Source organism: Colletotrichum costaricense, assembly GCF_030867565.1.
Source record: "Colletotrichum costaricense strain IMI 309622 chromosome Unknown Scaffold_4.1, whole genome shotgun sequence".
NCBI classification, from domain to species: domain Eukaryota; kingdom Fungi; phylum Ascomycota; class Sordariomycetes; order Glomerellales; family Glomerellaceae; genus Colletotrichum; species Colletotrichum costaricense.
In genome coordinates, this window is record NW_026848233.1 from 1,821,712 (window position 1) to 1,839,613 (window position 17,902).

The 17,902-nt window shown below is 54.7% G+C and overlaps 9 protein-coding genes across 9 annotated transcripts; 4 read left to right on the forward strand and 5 right to left on the reverse strand.

Moving 5' to 3' along the window:
• Nucleotides 1-167: 167 nt before the first annotated feature.
• CCOS01_04648 (uncharacterized protein) lies at nt 168-877 on the reverse strand (the record flags this gene model as incomplete). Its single annotated transcript, XM_060452829.1, has 3 exons — nt 168-638; nt 700-783; nt 845-877. 3 exons carry the CDS (start codon nt 875-877, stop codon nt 168-170), a joined length of 588 nt encoding a protein of 195 aa, XP_060316787.1.
• Nucleotides 878-2,526: 1,649 nt separating this feature from the next.
• On the forward strand, nt 2,527-3,229 carry CCOS01_04649 (DNA-directed RNA polymerase II subunit RPB7; the record flags this gene model as incomplete). The annotated part of the gene is made up of 4 exons (XM_060452830.1): nt 2,527-2,775; nt 2,834-2,914; nt 2,988-3,157; nt 3,214-3,229. 4 exons carry the CDS (start codon nt 2,527-2,529, stop codon nt 3,227-3,229), a joined length of 516 nt encoding a protein of 171 aa, XP_060316788.1.
• Nucleotides 3,230-4,443: 1,214 nt separating this feature from the next.
• Nucleotides 4,444-5,593, forward strand: CCOS01_04650 (HpcH/HpaI aldolase/citrate lyase family protein; the record flags this gene model as incomplete). The annotated part of the gene is made up of 5 exons (XM_060452831.1): nt 4,444-4,612; nt 4,708-4,800; nt 4,858-4,883; nt 4,975-5,242; nt 5,328-5,593. 5 exons carry the CDS (start codon nt 4,444-4,446, stop codon nt 5,591-5,593), a joined length of 822 nt encoding a protein of 273 aa, XP_060316789.1.
• A 177-nt stretch (nt 5,594-5,770) lies between these two features.
• On the reverse strand, nt 5,771-6,245 carry CCOS01_04651 (glutaredoxin-like domain-containing protein; the record flags this gene model as incomplete). Its single annotated transcript, XM_060452832.1, has 2 exons — nt 5,771-5,899; nt 6,039-6,245. The coding sequence occupies 2 exons, from the start codon at nt 6,243-6,245 to the stop codon at nt 5,771-5,773; spliced, it is 336 nt and encodes a 111-aa protein (XP_060316790.1).
• A 1,128-nt stretch (nt 6,246-7,373) lies between these two features.
• CCOS01_04652 (CORD and CS domain-containing protein) lies at nt 7,374-8,577 on the forward strand (the record flags this gene model as incomplete). The annotated part of the gene is made up of 2 exons (XM_060452833.1): nt 7,374-7,479; nt 7,718-8,577. 2 exons carry the CDS (start codon nt 7,374-7,376, stop codon nt 8,575-8,577), a joined length of 966 nt encoding a protein of 321 aa, XP_060316791.1.
• A 2,936-nt stretch (nt 8,578-11,513) lies between these two features.
• Nucleotides 11,514-12,579, reverse strand: CCOS01_04653 (uncharacterized protein; the record flags this gene model as incomplete). Its single annotated transcript, XM_060452834.1, has 4 exons — nt 11,514-11,775; nt 11,864-12,010; nt 12,070-12,342; nt 12,416-12,579. The coding sequence occupies 4 exons, from the start codon at nt 12,577-12,579 to the stop codon at nt 11,514-11,516; spliced, it is 846 nt and encodes a 281-aa protein (XP_060316792.1).
• Nucleotides 12,580-13,067: 488 nt separating this feature from the next.
• CCOS01_04654 (uncharacterized protein) lies at nt 13,068-13,358 on the reverse strand (the record flags this gene model as incomplete). The annotated part of the gene is made up of 1 exon (XM_060452835.1): nt 13,068-13,358. The coding sequence occupies one exon, from the start codon at nt 13,356-13,358 to the stop codon at nt 13,068-13,070; it is 291 nt and encodes a 96-aa protein (XP_060316793.1).
• Nucleotides 13,359-13,616: 258 nt separating this feature from the next.
• On the reverse strand, nt 13,617-15,953 carry CCOS01_04655 (uncharacterized protein; the record flags this gene model as incomplete). Its single annotated transcript, XM_060452836.1, has 3 exons — nt 13,617-15,018; nt 15,711-15,758; nt 15,925-15,953. The coding sequence occupies 3 exons, from the start codon at nt 15,951-15,953 to the stop codon at nt 13,617-13,619; spliced, it is 1,479 nt and encodes a 492-aa protein (XP_060316794.1).
• Nucleotides 15,954-16,460: 507 nt separating this feature from the next.
• Nucleotides 16,461-17,902, forward strand: CCOS01_04656 (proline-rich; the record flags this gene model as incomplete). The annotated part of the gene is made up of 2 exons (XM_060452837.1): nt 16,461-16,586; nt 16,655-17,902. The coding sequence occupies 2 exons, from the start codon at nt 16,461-16,463 to the stop codon at nt 17,900-17,902; spliced, it is 1,374 nt and encodes a 457-aa protein (XP_060316795.1).

A 17,902-nucleotide genomic window follows, 5' to 3' on the forward strand; every position in this document is an offset into this window, starting at 1 on the left:
CTTCTCAGCCTTCTTAAATTTGCTCATCTCTGTCAGTGTTAGTTAGGTAGGCGGAGTAGTAAGCACTTGGCCAGCGCTTGTAGTCTTTCCGATAGGTGTGTGAGTTTGGTTGAATTTACATCGCAAGACCGGGTAAGTATTTTGTCATCGGCTGGTCTGCAAAGACTTCATTGGGCCTTTCCGTTCTTGGCGTCGCCGTTCGCCTTGGAGGCTCTGAACTTGGCAATCTCCTTCTCGACGGCCTTGTCAACGCGGCCCTTGAGCTCCTGACGGTACCCAAGCTTGAACAGGAACTCAAGCCAAACAAAGAGAGGGGCCAGGAAGACAGCCTGAACCAGGTTGTCCAACAGCGCCGGTGCGCGCCCCTCGAAGGCGCCGTGCCCGATAAACTGGAAGATCCAGCAGGCGATGTGGATGCCGATGGCGGCTTGGTTGGTCAAGGTAGGGTTCTCAACCCTGAAGTGGTTGCCAGCGGCAGTGGCGGCCAAGCAAATGACGGCCAGGAGCGTGCCGGCAACAGGTTCGAGAAGAACATACAGACCACCCCAAGTCAGGGCTGCCAGTGTCCCCAAGTTAAGATCTAGATTAGGGACGGTGAGCCAGCTAGGGAGTGGAATGAGAGTTCCTGTGTTGGTGGCCTGGGGAAGTCTGTATGAGCTCAGATGAAAAGACTCGAGTTACATCTCATTGACTGCTTACAAGGCAAAATCCGGAAAACAAGATGATGGGCACACATGCCATGTGGATGCCGATGTTGACGGTATTATGGTGGTATGCACCATACTGTGAGCTCATTAGCAACCATGCTAACGACGTACTCTGGAAAGTCGGACAGTTCACGAACAAAGGTCAGGTGTTTTTCCAAGTCTAAAGACATGATGGCGGTGAATTAAATGAGATGGTGCTGAGACCTGAGCCAAGGGCGATGTGGTGGACTGAGAGCCGAGGTTTGTTGCAGGATAGATGCACCAAGACGAGGCTGGCTGCAGGGTCGAGGCTCAGCCGCGGGCGGATCGGCAACAGCTGGAGCGTGAGCGGGCCGGACGGATTGGTTGCGATGCACTTTGGAACGGCCGTATCGATACCAAAAATTAGATTAGTCGCGGATGCACTACGGGCGACTTGGGAGAGAGTTGGTGATGTTGGCGTCGTTGCGAATGATGGAACTTGAGGGAATGCCGTCGTGTTCCGGACAGGGTTGCAATGGTGTTCATATGTGATAATGTGTCCCACCCAAGCACGTCGAGTTACTTTGCCTTCCGCCGAACCTTTGCGGTGCAAGTACCCGTGGGGCCGCTGGGAGCGCGTTTTTGCTCTTCGGTTCGGGGAGTTCGTAGGGATTCCACTGGATTTCCAGCAGTCCTGGAAGCGACAAGGTCCACAATGGCGGCTTCTGACTGGAAATTTGGGGGGAATGAGTCCACTAAAAATCTCTAAACGTGCATGCACCAAACATACGACTGATTCCCTCCGCCCAATCTAACGTCGTGCATTTGTCGTGTGAGCGCGTCGGAGGCTGGGGAGGCTCTTAACCGACTCTTCTGATTGAGCTTGAAGGGCATCCGGATGTCAAAACATGAAGCTGGCCAATTTTACAGTCCTCGTTGGATAAACAGACTGACTCCATGTGTGATCTGTGCCGCAAGCCCAAATTATGACGCCAGCTCCAACTCATTAGGGCTGGGCTCTCACATCCGCGGCCCAAATGGCGCCACTTGTCGCATCCTGCTGGCATCTGACAGTGCACTCTCCAGCATCGCAATCCACGAATGGGATTTGTCGCTCATTTAATCACTATTCAAGTCGCGCCTAAAGTACCTGCCTTCCAAGGTTCCCGTCCTGAACATCGCGCTTACCCCGGCTTCGGAGCGACGACCTTTCCGCCACGGGCCTTCCGCGCTAGCGCAGTGCTTTAGCGCAAGCGCGGTAGAACGAAGTGAAAGGTGTGGCTTGAGCTCCTGCCAATCCCACTTTTCCTGCCTGGGGCATGTGTAGGTGTGGCTGCCCGCAGGCCAAAAAATTCAGGAGCCACCTCTTGCCGTAACAAGGCCATCTCAGCCTCGTCAGGTTCATCTCAGGACAACCTCTCCGTTCACTACCCGTCGAGTCACAACGCTGGCGGCGCATCTCCTTCAGCGCACCACAGAGGAGATATTCGTCAAAATCCCGATTCCTCGCGCTTCTCCTTTATTCCGTCCTCGTGTATTTTCTTTCTCGGAGGCGTGTCGCGCGTTGCAACCCTCTAGCTTCAGCTTGTTCGCGACTTCTGACCCTACTCACCGGTCTGCATTTGGAAGCCGCGCATCGATTGTTTCACCCCACGCTTCCAGTCGTGTCACTCGATCGCGGATCGATTGAGACCACGTCAACACGGGCACTAGAATTATTCGCATATAATACGAAGAGCTTGGGTTAATAACGCGCCGACGCGTTGTTGGAGGCAGGATACGGCCAACATCGCTGACGACGACACGACGACGATCCGCTTCTCGCCTCCGAGCATTCTGCGCCTTGAAAGCCGTCACGATGTTCTTCCTCTACAACATGGAGCGCAGGGTCACCCTGCACCCCTCCTACTTCGGCCGGAACATGCACGAGCTGGTGACGAGCAAGTTGCTGAAGGACGTGGAAGGCACCTGCGCAGGAAGTTACTACATCATTTCCATCATGGATACCTTCGATATTTCCGAGGGTCGCATTCTCCCAGGCAGTGGCCTGGCCGAGTTCACGGTGGGATACCGAGCCGTGGTTTGGCGACCCTTCAAGGGCGAGACGGTAATTGCTATAAATCTGCCTGGCTTTGTCGGGGAAGCGGCTTCTGACATGAACCCAGGTTGATGCTGTGGTCTACTCAGTCAATCACCAGGGCTTTTTCGCCCAGGCGGGGCCTCTGCGGTTATTCGTGTCGGCACATGTAGGTTCTCGCTTCCGCGCTGGCCAGGCAGTACCTTTTCGTCGATAGCTAACCGCTGCTATTTCTTTATCAGCTGATCCCGTCCGAGATCAAGTGGGATCCCAATGCGACACCGCCGCAGTTCACCAACAATGAAGATACCATCATTGAACCAGGAACCCACGTGCGTGTCAAGGTAATTGGTACGCGCACAGAAGTCGGTGAGATGTGGGCGATTGGCAGCATTAAGGAGGACTATCTCGGGTATGTCAATAACTGCGAAGCCTTGATTGGGTCTAACTCACATATCCTTGCAAAAGCTGCCTCCAGGACTAAACGTCACCCACGATGGGGAAGAGTAAGGAGACGGGCCACGAACGACCACGCCCAACGCGACCTATACAGGCTTTGGTCGGCGAGAGGTGGGTATTCGACACTCTACGCGAGTGGATCCTTGGCCGTTTATGGCAACAAGTGTTGCTACCGCGCAGAGCAACCCTTTTGGACAAGGCCCGGACGAAAATATCGAGAGAGTCGTCTTTGGGCCACAAACGAGACATCGCTACGCTGACCAATCTGCATCCGGGAAGTCAAACATAGAGAAAAGTTTGGAGAGAGAGAAAAGAGGGCATACGCATGCCTACATCGTACATGGCTGGCGCATTTTTTGCGATCCGCAGCGTCAGATCTGGGTTCCTGAAAGTTGTACAATAAGCTGTTGCTTTCCCACATTCAACGAAATAAAAAGAGCAAAGCTACGAGCAAACACAATGTCGCTCGGGTAGGCTTCTGGAGCGGCCATCCTTTGACGGCGAAGAGTTGAAGTCCCGAAAGTCTATATTGTGACCAGATTTGTGTTCTTTGTGAAGTTTCGAGGGTCTCAAGCTTGGACTAATTGCACGCACTTATCTAGGTAGGTACCTACCTTTCTGTATATACCTTTGGTGACATCAGGTAGCAAGCACCTGACGGGAGCTTGCTGTGGTGAGGTCGCGGGAGCCGGGAATTCGGCTAGCCCCGCCCAAACATACCTCTTCCCCCACGTTTCCTCCCTGGGTAAGGTAGCTCTGATAGACTAATAACCCCCAATGACATCCGACAATTACCCCGCCGCATGAATATCTCCGTCCCGTGGGTCTTTTTCACCCATGGTACGGATACTGTGGTGGGAATGGACCGAGTTCCTGTCCTAGAAACCCGCTTTACCTCCCCCGGCCCGCCTCTATCTGTTATCCGCGTGCATGCGTAGAATGGGGCGCCATGGCCGGCTTTCCCTCCGAAGAAATCAGTAAAGCACCCCCGCACTAGACAGACAGACAGACCCCTACGCGTATCTGACATAAGGCGCGGGTGACACATTGGGTTGGAGGGGTTGGTTCACATCATGAGCCGATTCCGGTGCTTGATCATGTAGTAAACCTATCAGAAAGGAAAGAAACAAAAGATTTGTATCTTACGTCGCACAGGAACTGTTGCCACTTGCAAATCATATAGACACCATCATTATAATTCGTCAATTTGCCACTTCACATTCGTGTATACAAACTACAATGTCGGCGATGCAAGCGGCCAACAAGCTCCGGACGGCCTTCACCAAGGGCGCCGGCCCCAGTTTCGGGTTGTGGCAGATGATTCCCGGCGCCAACGTCTCCCGGGTGCTTGCCCGGAGTCCCGGCGTGGATTGGGTCTTGGTCGATTGCGAGCATGGGAACATTGACGGTGAGCTTGATTGAGTCATCAGAGCAATGTTGATGCTGAACGCTGAACGAGAGGATCAAGATGAGAAGCTGACTTGTTGGTGTCCTACTTCCCAGATGGCGCCATGCACGATGCCGTCCCTGCCATTGCGGCGGCTGGTGTATCTCCCATTGTGAGGTTGCCGGACATGCAGAGCTGGATGGTGAAGCGTAAGAGCATTACCCCTTCCTCATGACTGGGGCAAATCAGACTAACCACATATTCAGGTGCTTTGGATTGCGGTGCTCACGGGGTAAGCAGACAAGCCTCATGTGAACAGAGAGAATGTTTCATTTACATGCGGTGTTCGCAAAGAGAAGAAGCTTGGCTGACAATTGAAAAAGATCCTCGTTCCGCTGCTCCGAACCGCCCAGGAGGCAAAGGACCTGGTGCAGTCGGCCAAGTTCCCGCCGTGGGGACGACGTGGGTTCGGGTCGCCTCTCGCCATGGAACGCTTCAGCCCGGCCCCCAGCATGACGGAGTACCTGCAGCAGGCCAACGACAGCCTGCTGACGATTGTGCAGATTGAGACCAGGGAGGCTCTCGAGTCCATTGACGAGATCGCGGCGGTGGAGGGTATTGACGCGCTCTTCATTGGCCCCTTTGATCTTGGTCAGTTTATGCCATCCCTTGAGCCATGCACTTTGGGCCGCTTGTTCACTTGAAGTTGGACGATTTTGGCTGACCGGCATCACAGGAAACAACATTGGCCACCCAGTGATTAACGGCGTCATCGAAAAGGAGCTGAGCGATGCTATTGAGCGCATCCTCGCGGCGACGCATAAGGCGGGTAAGAAGGCCGGCATCTTCTGCACGAGCGGCGAACAGTCCAAGTTCTTCGCGGATAAGGGGTTCGACATGATTAGCGTGGCGACGGATTACACGGCATTGCAGTACACAGTCTCGGAGTCATTGAGCATAGCCAGGGGAGGGGCGAAGCCGGCCAAGGGTGGATCGTACTGAGCGATATCGTAGGAGATGCCTAGAGATTCTCGAGAGTAGAAGGGTATCGAATATGGTAGAGGAGTAGGCTGTGCTGCTTGGTTGGTCGAACTCTTGGCTCGCCTGCTGGCTACCTCCTATGAGCCAAGCAACGCTGCGGCCGCTCTGGATGAGTAAGAAAGACGATCTTCACAGAGTTTACTTTCCTCCCTCTACTTGATCCATCTTGGCTTCGATCTGATCTGGGTCGAATCGATGCATGAGCTTGACAGCTTTGCCCACGAGTTTGACATCCTCCTCAGGGGCCTCGGCTTTGCTAATGTGGATCTGGGGTAAAGGGGCGCACGTCAACGGATTAGAAAGGTTTAAAGGCTCACTTTTGCAGGAAACTTTTGCGAAGGTGGATGTGCATCATCGGATGGCCTCCTTTTCATCCCACGCGGCAAGGAAAGAAGGATGAACTTACCACGGGCACGTCGAAATCGTAAAGGTCCCTCCACTTCTTGTTCTCTGGCTTCGTGATGACGACCTCCGTGTAAGCAAAAGGCCGGCGATCCCAAACGTTGGAGAGTGCCGATTTGGCCCGCACGCACAAGCCGCACTCATCGCGGGAGAAGAGGGTGATCCGACATGGTTGGACCTTTTGAAATAAACGTCGTGTTGGCGCAAACATTTTTATGATTGCTGCAGATCAAATTGCAAGTCTGCTGTGGACGTCTCGCGATTAACTCGAAATCTGACGTTTATCCCACCGTAGTGTGTGGGCACAACATACTCTTGAACCGAGAAAAAGAAGGAGGCTCGAAGGCTGTGAAACAGCCTCGTTCTCGGTCAGCTGGGAAAGGAAGACGAGGGGAGGAGAGAAAGGATAGGAATGTCAAATATGACGACTGGTACCAGGGATCAGGGTAGGTTGATGTTGGAGTTGAGTTGGAGGGGCGTACAATGTCTGTGGTTGTATTTGAGATATGTCTGTGAGATTCAAAGTGAGATGATGTGACCTGCCAACGTCTGCCAGTTGCGAAGGTGTGGAGAGAAACGCCCGTTGGTTATCGTTTCGAAATAGTCCGATTGATTGAATGGTTGGATCCGCCACGAAGAAAGCAAAATTGCTGCTCGTCCCAGTCCGTCTTGTGATGATGATGAAATGGGCAAAAAAAGGCAAAAGTGTGGGCTGAAGATGTCTGGTCTTTTTTTGGGTCGTAAGTTTGAAGTTTCCGACTGAACTTCCACCCCGGCCGAGTTGCAACTCCGAACCTGCAAGGACAAGGCCGGATGTAACCTGTCATTGTCTTCGGTCAATTCTTGCCGAATGTGGTCACATTACGGACGTCTTCTTCAGGAAGGCGGTCAGGACTTTGAAGCAGTCGCACCCCACCCTTCGTTATCCATCTCCGGCGAATCAGCAGGAAGATTTGGCGGAGCTTGTGCCCAACATGCATAATTTTGAGCCGCTAAATCGCAGTGACGACGACCCCTGGGAAATTCTGGAATCCTGGAGAACATAGCAACCCCTCCATCGACGACAACCACCCCTCACTCATCACTTCCACTTACGGGGGCCCTTTTCGACAATTTACATCCTGCCAGACCCGCCGCCTCTTTCATCCACACCAATTCTCAAACGTCACCCGTCGTCAATCTTGAATCTTGTTCATCCTTAACAATTTCTTTCCCCTTCCTTCCACTCCAATTCCTTGGAGCATCACTGTGTGTCCAGCAAACTTCGATTGCATCTCACCTCAGCACGCGAAAACGGTAGCGAAAGCCAAGCAGCATTAGCTCATCCTGCCAGCCCATCATGGCAGAAAAGTGCGTCCACCAGGGCTGCGGCAAGCTCTACTCTGATGCTGAGGAGCCATGTGTCTACCACCCCGGTCCTCCCGTCTTCCATGAAGGCCAGAAAGGTACTCACTCCTAGCCCCCCAATCACCATACAAACTCTACACAAGTGCTACGCCATGCTCCATGGAGAACGCGTCCTTCCCGTTCTTGTCCCGTGCGGATGTCATGGGATTCCCCTTCCTTCGTCCAATTGCACCTCTCCCATCCCCTTGCCACGAGCCCCGTTTAACCGCAATCAATCGCATTGGAAACATTTCACACGAGACACCGCGGCTAACCTCATTCACCGCTACCAAACAGGCTGGAAGTGCTGCAAACCCCGTGTCCTCACCTTTGAGGAGTTTATGGCCATCCCCCCCTGCACAACCGGCAAGCACTCCACAACCGACCTCCCCCCAAAGATCGAGCAGAAGCCCCAAGCGGACCCCGCGGACGCGCCTTCTCTCCTCGATAAGCTCGCATCGGCAGCGGAACCGGCACGCAAGCCCCTCTCCCAAGCCACAGCCGCTCCCTCCCCTCCGCCTCCACCCCCGGAGTCCGAGTCCGACGACGCTTCCCTCGAGATTCCCGACGGCACCACCTGCCGTCGTAAAGCCTGTTCGGCCACCTACCGCAAGGCCTCATCGCGCGATGGCGAATCCTGCGTCCACCACCCCGGTGCCCCCATCTTCCACGAGGGCTCCAAGGGCTACAGCTGCTGCAAGCGCCGTGTTCTCGAGTTTGACCAGTTTATGAAGATCGAAGGTTGCAAGACCAAGGGCCGTCACCTGTTCATCGGAAGCGGCAAGAAGAAGAACGCTGCGGCAGCTGGCGGCGAGGAGAAGCTCGACACAGTCCGCACCGACTTCTACCAGACCCCTTCTACTGTCATCGCCTCCTTCTTCCTCAAGAAGATCGTCAAGGATTCGGCCAAGATCGAGTTCAAGTCGCAATCCATCGCACTTGACCTGCCCACCTCAGACTCGCCGCCCAAGCGCTACACCACCGAGGTACCTCTGTTTGCGCCAATCGATACGGAAAAGTCCACCTTCAAGGTGCTTGGCACAAAACTTGAGGTGAACCTTGCCAAGGCCGGCGGTGAGTCGTGGCCTGTCCTGCGCAGTGATGACCGTCTCACTGGTGAGATATTACAAATCGGCAAGGCGGGGCGCTTGCAATAGTTCAAGACACCACCACAGGTACGGACTTACACTCTCGCGCACTCGCGTTCCCCGGGAGAGCATTCATGCGGGCTATCGGAGTTAGATGGTCACAAACCCCAGGAGAAACGTCAGCCAAAAGAGATGTTGAGATGACGCGAGAGAGAAGCGAATGAGGAAACACGTGTGTGAGACACGGGCGACCTCTAGACGCACGAAGGGGAAAGAAAAAAAGAGAAAGAAAGATACACCAGATACCTCTAGATGGGTATGTGAGACATTCATGTCCCACCCAAGGATGCGGTAGCTACTGTAATCCAAGAAAGAACCGTAAAACAAGAAGAAAAAGTTCAAGACATGCTCCTTGGCCCTGACCCCCTTTTACTCGTAACTTCGAGGTTCCTTTGGCTCTTCTGTTTTTGATGACGCCTCTGACTCTGCTGGAATGCGTGCTATCTATCTGCCATCTGCCTAGCCAGCCCCATTACCGTGCGGCGTGCTCAAAGGTCATGCTCTGAGAGGCCCGGAGGAGGACAAGGCCTTAGGCCTCGGAGGGGGGATCGACTCGAGCCGTGATCTGGTATGTGCCACGGCATGTGACCAAGGGTCTTGGCAGACAGACCGTGATACGCGGCCCCCTCCTCTGTTGACTCGGTGAAGATCCGTGTGAAGTGGTAAAATGAGTAGCGAGCTTCTTCTCTCTTCCAAAAGATCAGCCTCGCAAGAGAGCGGCCTCCAACTCCAACCAAACCACCCCCTGAGAGCACGAGCACAAGCACGAGCACGGATTGTTCTGTCCGTCCGTTCAACCCCAAGACAGAATACAGAAAAAAAAATCAGAAACGTTCTCGCCGTGTGTCACCTTGGGCCTTTTTCCTGCTTGATTATTACCATGGTAGACTCGCGCTTCAGGATTTGTTCTAAGAATACTCGGCCTAGAAACCCGTGCGCTTTCCTCTGTGCTCTTGCGACATGGCCGCCCGCGGCGTCAAGTTCACCACTGAACCAAAAGATTGTCCCCTTTTTTTTTTTTTTTTGTTGAGATGACGGAAGGTGATGATCCGTGGACATATCTCGATGTTCTGTTAGCAGGCCGTGGACATGTCTTGGCATTCGAACCGCTGTCCATTGCGTCTTTTGGCGGTCAGACTTCCTTTCCTTCTTCCTTCCTTCTTCTTCTTCGATAAAAAAAAAAAAAAAGGGTCCCACGTTGTCTAGCTATTGTTGCACTGCCGCCTTCGTTGTACTTGCCTAGAGGCTAGAGGCTAGAAGACTAGAATGTGCCGCGAAATGCTGTCTTGCCAAGCAGTCGGAAACGCTGCTAACGACTCTGGTTGCGCGCGCGCATGGGGGGTTGGTTCACCAACAATCACCAGAGACATCACTTTACTTAGTCTGGAAGATAAAGTTGGCGATCATCATGACGGGTCCTTCAAGTGCCGGTGGACGGTGTGCACCTTACTACTTAGTGGCTGGTGCCAAAGCTTGCCTTGTCACGCTTGTAGTGTACGGATAGTTGTCCGTGTGTGGGATTTGACAATTTGTGTAATGCTCAATTGGCTTATCTGATTTCCGCAATCTACCTAGTACTCTAGCCAAGGCCAAGCTAGCTAGCTTCAACCGCCCCTTACGGAGAGTTTTCTCAACAGCTTTTTTCTTGTGAAAGCAAACCCGAAAGCCAAGATAATAGGGGACGTGAGTACCCCCCTCCGGCAAACCACAAGTGTGTGTGTGTGTGTGCATGTGAGAGAACAACACACACCAAGGCAGTTCCCGGAGTCCCGATGCAGCTCTACCCGCAAACTAATACCGACGCTAGTGACAACACCCCTGGCACGACTGACATATCAGATAATCAGTCAGAACGAAAGGAAAGCCAGGGGGTGGGGAATTTTCAATGACTGAAAAAAAAAATGGAGAAAATAAAAAGTCTTGGCTTGTTGCGGCCTGATGCAATTGTAAAGAAAAACAGATTGATAAACCTTTTCCAACTCCGAGCCTAGCTGCCCATACAGCCAAACTTGCCAGGGATGATGGACGCAGGCACACGAAGCACGGATAGTGGTGCGCGCAGCACACACCGTCCGTATCTAGTGTCGAGTCAACCACCCCCCATAAACTGCATCACCCAAAACGCCAAGCCGGTGATGTGGATACAACAGGCATGAAAACATGTAGATTGGGAATCTGTGAGAAAAAAGAGGAAGAATAGGCAGGGAGGGCAAATCGAGTGCCGCCGCCGCCACATGAAGGTGGGAATTGTTGGAAATCGCAGAACGCATGCTTGGTAAAGAAAAAAAACGGAGTCCTCAACGAAGCGGAGTCCGTCACCCCCGCTGGACCGGCGTCCGTTGATGGAAACGCCCTTCCACTGCCGCGTCAGGATCGGCTTCGTGCTCCGCTTGGCTATTGCCACAAACTGGTCCGTTGTGGTAATACGGCCAAGACGGTGAAGTCGGCGCCCGCCCGGTAGTCAGGTGACAGTGGCTTTGCTCTCTAGCGCGGGAAGGGAGGACGTGTGCCAATGTGCCCGCCGGAGCTAGCAATAGACTCTACAGTCGTAGCTCTAGACCAGCCGCCGTGCCGCTCCCTATGTGGCAGGGATCACCCTGATAAGAGGCCGAAAAGGGATAAAGCCAAAATGGATAGGACGCAGGCCAGTGGAGAATAAGGCTTCAGAAGGGCTGTGCCATGACTGTGGGCGGTAACGGGCGTTGTTGGTCATAGTCGTCCAGATGTGTGTATGCGTGGTGTAAGCTGGAGAGTGTGGTGTAAGAGTGGTTATGGCGACCCGTTCTGCAGGGACGCAGCTCGTTTGTGCCTGGTGTTATGACGTGGGGTGTAGCCGTAGGCGGCTGATCTGACAGGATCTAGACTTTTGTTTTTGACTTCGCCGCACCAATGCAAGGGTGGAGCCTGCCCGCTGCGGGATGCAACGGAACCGGCGCCCCTCGCCCTCAACCCGTGCTCTTAGTTGCCGGGTTAGGAGAAGGCGCTCTCTCGTCCGTGCCATTGTAAATCAGCTGGAAGCCATCGCGGCGGCAGATAACAATGGGCTTGTCGTTGGAGCAGCGCCCGATGATTTCGCTGTTGTTCGGCAGGTTGTAAGGCACGGCGTCCTTGAAATGGATGATTGGGCCGCCGTCCATCGTGAGCCCGATAATTTCAGCTCCTTGAATGCCATCATCCTCATCAGAAGACTCGGCTTGAATAGTGTTCCTGTATCTCGTGTTAGCGCACATGTTTTCATCTTGGCGGGGGGAGGTTGGGTAGCAACCAATTTCCCGGGGTGGAAAGGTGCACGTACACTTGGCTCATGGGGAGCGTTCCGGCGTCACTCATCTTCCTCTTTCTCGCTGACGCCTTCTTGACTCTTCGGACCATGCATGTGTGGAAGTAGTGGAACAAACCCGCGATGACCAAGACGGGTGTGCCGAGAGCAAGAGCCCATGGACTATAATGATACGTTAGCGAAAACATGAGGCTTGCAAGTATGGCAGGGAGGCTACACACGGGTTCTTGCGTTGTCTCAGCTGGTGGACAAGGGCCAGAATGACTCCGCATACTGCAATGAGAGATCCGACCTGAATCATGGTGAAAGTCGACCAGTACAGCGACATGAGGTCCTCGCCGTCGCAGAACTGCAATGCCATCAAGGTGAAGACCTCCATAATGACCGTCGCTAATGAGACGCAAACGCATCCCAGGTTGAACCAGATGCAATGCTTGATGGCTTTTTTCCTTTTTGCGTCCGTCTCGGGGAGTTCGCTCACAGCGTCCAATGTCCTGAACAGTTGGTCAGTGAGACTGTTTGAGGAAAGATGACCGTGAGACGCAACGGTTTTGCGGGGGAACTCACCGTGTGTAATTCCATGCTGCCAGGAATAGGATGAACAGATTGAAAACGAACAAAAGCCAGTACATGACATCGAACTGCCATCTATCCAAGTGAGATGCGAATCTGGCATAGTGCTCACACCGCACCGGGTCGAAAGGTGTAAAGTCTTCTTCGTTGGCCGACATCGTGACTGTTGTGTGCGTGTTGATCTGGTTGTTGGGTTGTAGAAGATGCTTTCACGTCTTCTTTTGAAAATCGTCTGGTGCTCCGGATGACAGAGCGTTGATGATATTGGCACTTGACAGATGGTGATGCAAGAGGCTCTGCTTCTTTATAGGTAAAGAGGCTCGTTTTGTAAAGTCACCGATCTGCAGGGTTATGATGAGTCGGTGCGGACTTGTCCAGGCTTGCGTGTGCGAACAGGGAGGCGCTTTCAGTCAGGCTCTGATGGCGGGCAGGGGTTGCCGTGGTGCTAAGTCTGCCGAGGGGCACCCCGGTGTGTTCGTGCAGTGTGCGGACTATGAGGCGAGGGGTGTATACTGAGATAATCTGTACGGTGGAGGTATAGACCAAAGCTCCTGTGGCTTGTCAAGCAGAAATGTGAGATTAGCTCAGATTGAGATGGCAGAATGGCTCGTCACTGCCCAGGGGACTACTGCAGTTCTGCAGTCACCTAGAGGCCGTTCGCTCCACTCGGCCTTAGACCAATGTGTGGATCCAAGGCCAAGTTCAAACTCATCTTGTCACCAATGATGCACCGATGCTGAGTCGAGAGAGGAGGGAGGCCAGGAATAGTGCTTGAAACAAGACGATAGTGACAGCGTCGTCGACATGGCTGGTGGTGATCCGCATGTGGATGGCGATGCTGTCTGGGCGATGTCTGGGCAGTCTCTTGGCAAGATGCGCGGGATAGGACGTAGATTGCCGATCTGTAGGCGGGCCCTTGGTGACGGCGCATGTGCATTTGGATTGGTCGGCCGCCGCATTATTCTCCGGACTAGGGGGGGCTTAGCAACGACGTCCAGACTTTGCAACTCTGTTGCACAGATATTCCATGGTTCCCTAAGCTCCAACGACGAGCTTCCCTTGTCCAACAATCCATTTCTTTCCCCCCATTACCCCGTCCCATGCCCGCTCCGACGCCGTCAGTGGGAGGCCACCCCGCGTGCCCGCAGTGTCCGCACGTCTCATCAACGAACCCTCAACTCGAACATGTGGTTCCTCAACTCATTCCCTCCATCAGCTCAACTCTGTCAAGCATCATTCCCTTCAGACCAAGATACTCCTTTAGCGAGTCCCACTCAATACCGCCCTCCTCACCGTGTCGCCATTTCTCTCTGTAACCCCAGGCGCATGCGATGTCATCCATGCCCGCCCTCTCTTCTTCACGCAGCCAGCGCTGGTGCAACGGAATACCGGGCGCCCAAGTGACTCGTCGCATATGATCATTGACAGTGGTTTTGGCAACCATCCCAATCGTCGCTGTGAACCCCAGATAAGCCAGGATGGCGGCGAAGGCGAATTTTGTGGCTGTCACGGGCTCCATTGTGTTCTGGAATGCCGAGAGATTGGAGGCAAGAGTGTAGACTCCAAAGGGGGCCGCTGCCACGGCCGAGACGGGCAGAAGCGCCTTCCGCAGAAGCTTTTGGCGGTAGAATGCTTGTGTTGCGTAGCAGGCCTCAACGATGCCAATCGCAGCGTCCAAATTCTTGGCGTCGATGGCGGCCCCCAGAGCTGTTTCGGCCACACTTGCTTCGATTGCCTTGTCTGCCCTATTTGGGTTCTGCTGAACATAGGAGATTGCACCCTCGACCGCCTTTGGTTTGGGCTTTGACGCATACAATTCGAAAACATGGGGAAGTGTCTCGGGCCTGCCAAGCCTAGCTTGGATGTTTACGTATAAGTCCAAGACCTGGGGACCAATGGAAACGGTGGGGTGGGCGATAATTTCGTATGCTGACTCGGAGATTGTGTCGACTGTATCCTTGACAGAAACTGACGGGATCGACGCGCTACCAGATTTAGCTGCAGTCAAGTTCGAGTCCAAGGATAACAGATTGGAAGCGGTCGATGCTGTGAGTGTCGAGGCCGGACGATTCTCCGACCTGGATAGATAGGGTTGAATCGCATTTGCGGCGCCTTGGCACGTTTTCAAGACTGCAGTGACGAGCTGTGTGGTGGGAATTCCGTCTGTAGAGAGGAAGTGCTTTCTGCTCTGCTGAACCACGGCCGCCAGCTTGCTCAGATCAGGGAGTTCCTTGGACGACGGATTGGCCGTTGTAGGCCTCTCGTGACCATTCTTTTGCAAAGCCGAAGCAGGCACCGTGCTCGCCAGGCGACTTTTCTCAAAACCCCGTCTCAATGTGGTATTCTCGTAGAGCTGGGCAGATCGAAGAGGGACGATCGAAGGCACGTTTGGCTTGGCGGTATGTTGGAGTCGAGTCTGTTGACCGGCGCGTGATAGGCCCACGCATGATTGACAAACGAAGCGAGGCTGGCGAGCCGCTGGCCGGATGAAGGCGGTCCGCATCATCTTCGTAGCGGGGAGGATAGTGCGCGAGGTCGGGTCGAGGAGGAGGAGGATGACGAGCGTACGCGTCTTCGGTGAGTGAGGATTGGACGATCTGAAGCACACAACGAGCGAGCGGGCGTGAAGTCGTAGACTGGCCTCTCTGGGCTGCAGCAGTAGAGCGAACAGCGAAGCAATCGGGATAGATAGTCCGTTTCGTAGCGAGGCAAGCCAAGAGAATCAAGCAAAAGGGGGCCGTCGGGCGGGTGAGGCAGAAACCGTGGGGGACAAGCAGCCGGGAGAGGCCGTCTTGGGGCTTGGTACTGGTTGAGGAGAGAAGGCCGACAAAGAATCCCGGGTGATGTGAGGCACTGGTACCGTGGGACGGTGGGATGAAGCAAAATTGGAGGACGGGAAAGGACTCTCGGAGCTCTAGACGCGACGGAGGTTCCGGGGAAAGCTGGGAGCTCATGCAAAATTTCCACCTTGAGCCCCATACCCCCAATAGCACGTCGTCTAATTACCCGCACCTGCCCCCCTAGCCTTACAGGCGATCATTCACGCGGCAGGGAGGCTCTCGCAGCTCGGGACAGCGCGCCGCGCCAATGAGATTAGCAGTTGCCCCTCCTAGGCGGGGTCGCTTTGGGGCAAGTACAGGAGAGTACAGCGCCCAGCCAATACTTGGAGGTGCACTGAAGAAACGTGGCCGGCAGCAGCCACAGCCGTCCACTGGCGTTGCATGCCGAGTATTCTGAGAGCCTACGCGCACCTCTTTGGCGCGAACTGTTACACTGCCACTTTACTCACACCGTCTGCTGCGTGTTTCTCAACACCATTTCTTCCAAGACGTTAAAGCTGTAGATCTTTAATGTAGCTCTGCATTAGATACAATTAACATCTTTGGCAATGAGTTGGTCTCTTGGGCCTATTCCGGTTTGTTCCGCAAGTTGTCTTGGCTTGCGAGAGTGCTCATACCCTGGATCACTATTCTTCCCATACGCCACATCGCATGCTTACGTACTGCCCAGCCACAGGTACGTGGAGAGACATTTGAGGCTGATGGGCCAGAAGATACTTAGGCTGCTATAGCATCTGCCCGCTAGTTGGAAGTACCTCAGATCAGGCAGGCGCCTCAGCCCACTTTGACCGTAACGGTTGCACTGCCAGCGTCTAACAGCGCAGCGCCTTTGAGCGAACGACCAAGATACTGCCCGAAGATGACGAAACACCACGCGGCTGAAAAGCGACCCCAGAGTACCATCATCCCATCGACCCTTGAGGACACGCTGATCGAACCCCTCGAGAGCCTCAATCTCCTCCTGCTATTGAAACAGCACCCTGTCGCTCCATTCTACTGTATCTGAACGACATCTCTCGCTCATTCTCGCCATTGAACCCAACCTAGCAAGCTTGGCTTGCATGAGCCTCCGTCCAATTCCGGCCGACGACCTAACCACCATCAACCACCTCTCCATCGACGAGAGTTAACCACAACAACCATCATTTACTCGATATTGAAAGCGCAAACACATAAAAGACATAGCAACAAACTGCATCATGCCCCCTCCACCTCCGCCGCCGCCGCCGATGCCTGCGATGGGCGGCCCTCCTCCGCCTCCCCCGCCGCCAGGAGGTCCTCCTGGAGCTGGCAATCTACCTTCGAGACCACCACCAGGAGGCAGAGTACGTCTTTGGAGCTCACAAGTGGACTTGAACGCTTTGTCACAGCATCATACTGATACGGGTCACAGGGCGCTCTACTCTCCGACATCACGAAAGGCAGGGCTCTCAAGAAAGCCGTTACGAACGATAGATCTGCGCCGGTAGTTGGGGGTTCGTCTGGTGGCGTTTCCTCCGGAGGACCGCCTCTAGGAGGTGCGCCTCCGGTCCCAGGCTTTGGTGGTGCCCCTAAACCTCCCGGTGGCCTCGCTCCTCCGGTGCCCGGAAATCGAGCTAGAAGCAATAGCGACCAGAGCGGGCGAGAAAGCGCGCCTGCACCGCCCACACAGGCAGCACCACAATTAGGGGGACTCTTTGCGGGAGGCATGCCGAAGCTGCGGAAGACTCGTGGCGCCGTTGATACCGGTGCTTCTATGGACTCGTCATATCTGTCGGATCCCGAGAGCAATGTGCGGTCGTCCTCTGCGCCGAAGCCACCCACATTCGGAGCACCAAAACCTCCTGGCGGTGCGGCGCCGGCCCCGCCGGGAAGGCCGCCTTTACCTCCTCCCAACGCCGCACCGGCCCTGCCACCATCCATTGCCAACTTGCGCAAGACGCCCAGCGATCTACCTCGGCCAGGCTCTTCAGCATCGATGAAAGGACCTCCGCCTCCTATAGGCAAGAAGCCGCCGCCACTGCCAGCATCCCGGAAGCCCTCGACTACGCCCAGCCACCCGCCTCCATTACCTGGATCGCCAGCTCCAGGAGCACCCCCTCCACCACCTCCATCGTCTGCTCCAGCACTTCCGTCCGCACCCCCCTCGGCGCCGCCACCACCCCCTGCTGCTGCTGCTCCCAGAGCTCCAGCGCCATCGCCTCCGTCGAGGTCCCCAGCACCTCCACCTCCTCCACCGGCCTCAAACGGACCTTCGCCGCTGGCAATGCAAGCCGCTTTACGAGCAGCCGGCCAGGCATCTCCAAGTGCTGCTCCACCGCCTCCCCCATCGGCGGCCCCCTCGCCCCCCGCCTCTGCACCTCCTCCACCAGCAGCACCCCCTACGAGGGCCCGTGCTGGTTCTGGTCTACGATCTTCTATGCTAGATCCAAGCGCCTTCACGCTTGCTCCCAATGGTGCAAAGAGTCCAAGTCCTACTCGAACGAACACGATGAGCAGTCTCAATGTCGGCGGTGGTGGTCAACGATACATCGTACAAGATCCTCGATGGAAGTTCCAGGATGATGCCATGTTGCCAAAGCCAAGGGACTTTGTAGGCGGTCCCCGACGATACAGAGCCGGGAGAGGTAGCAGTGTTCCTCTTGATCTCAGCGCCCTATAA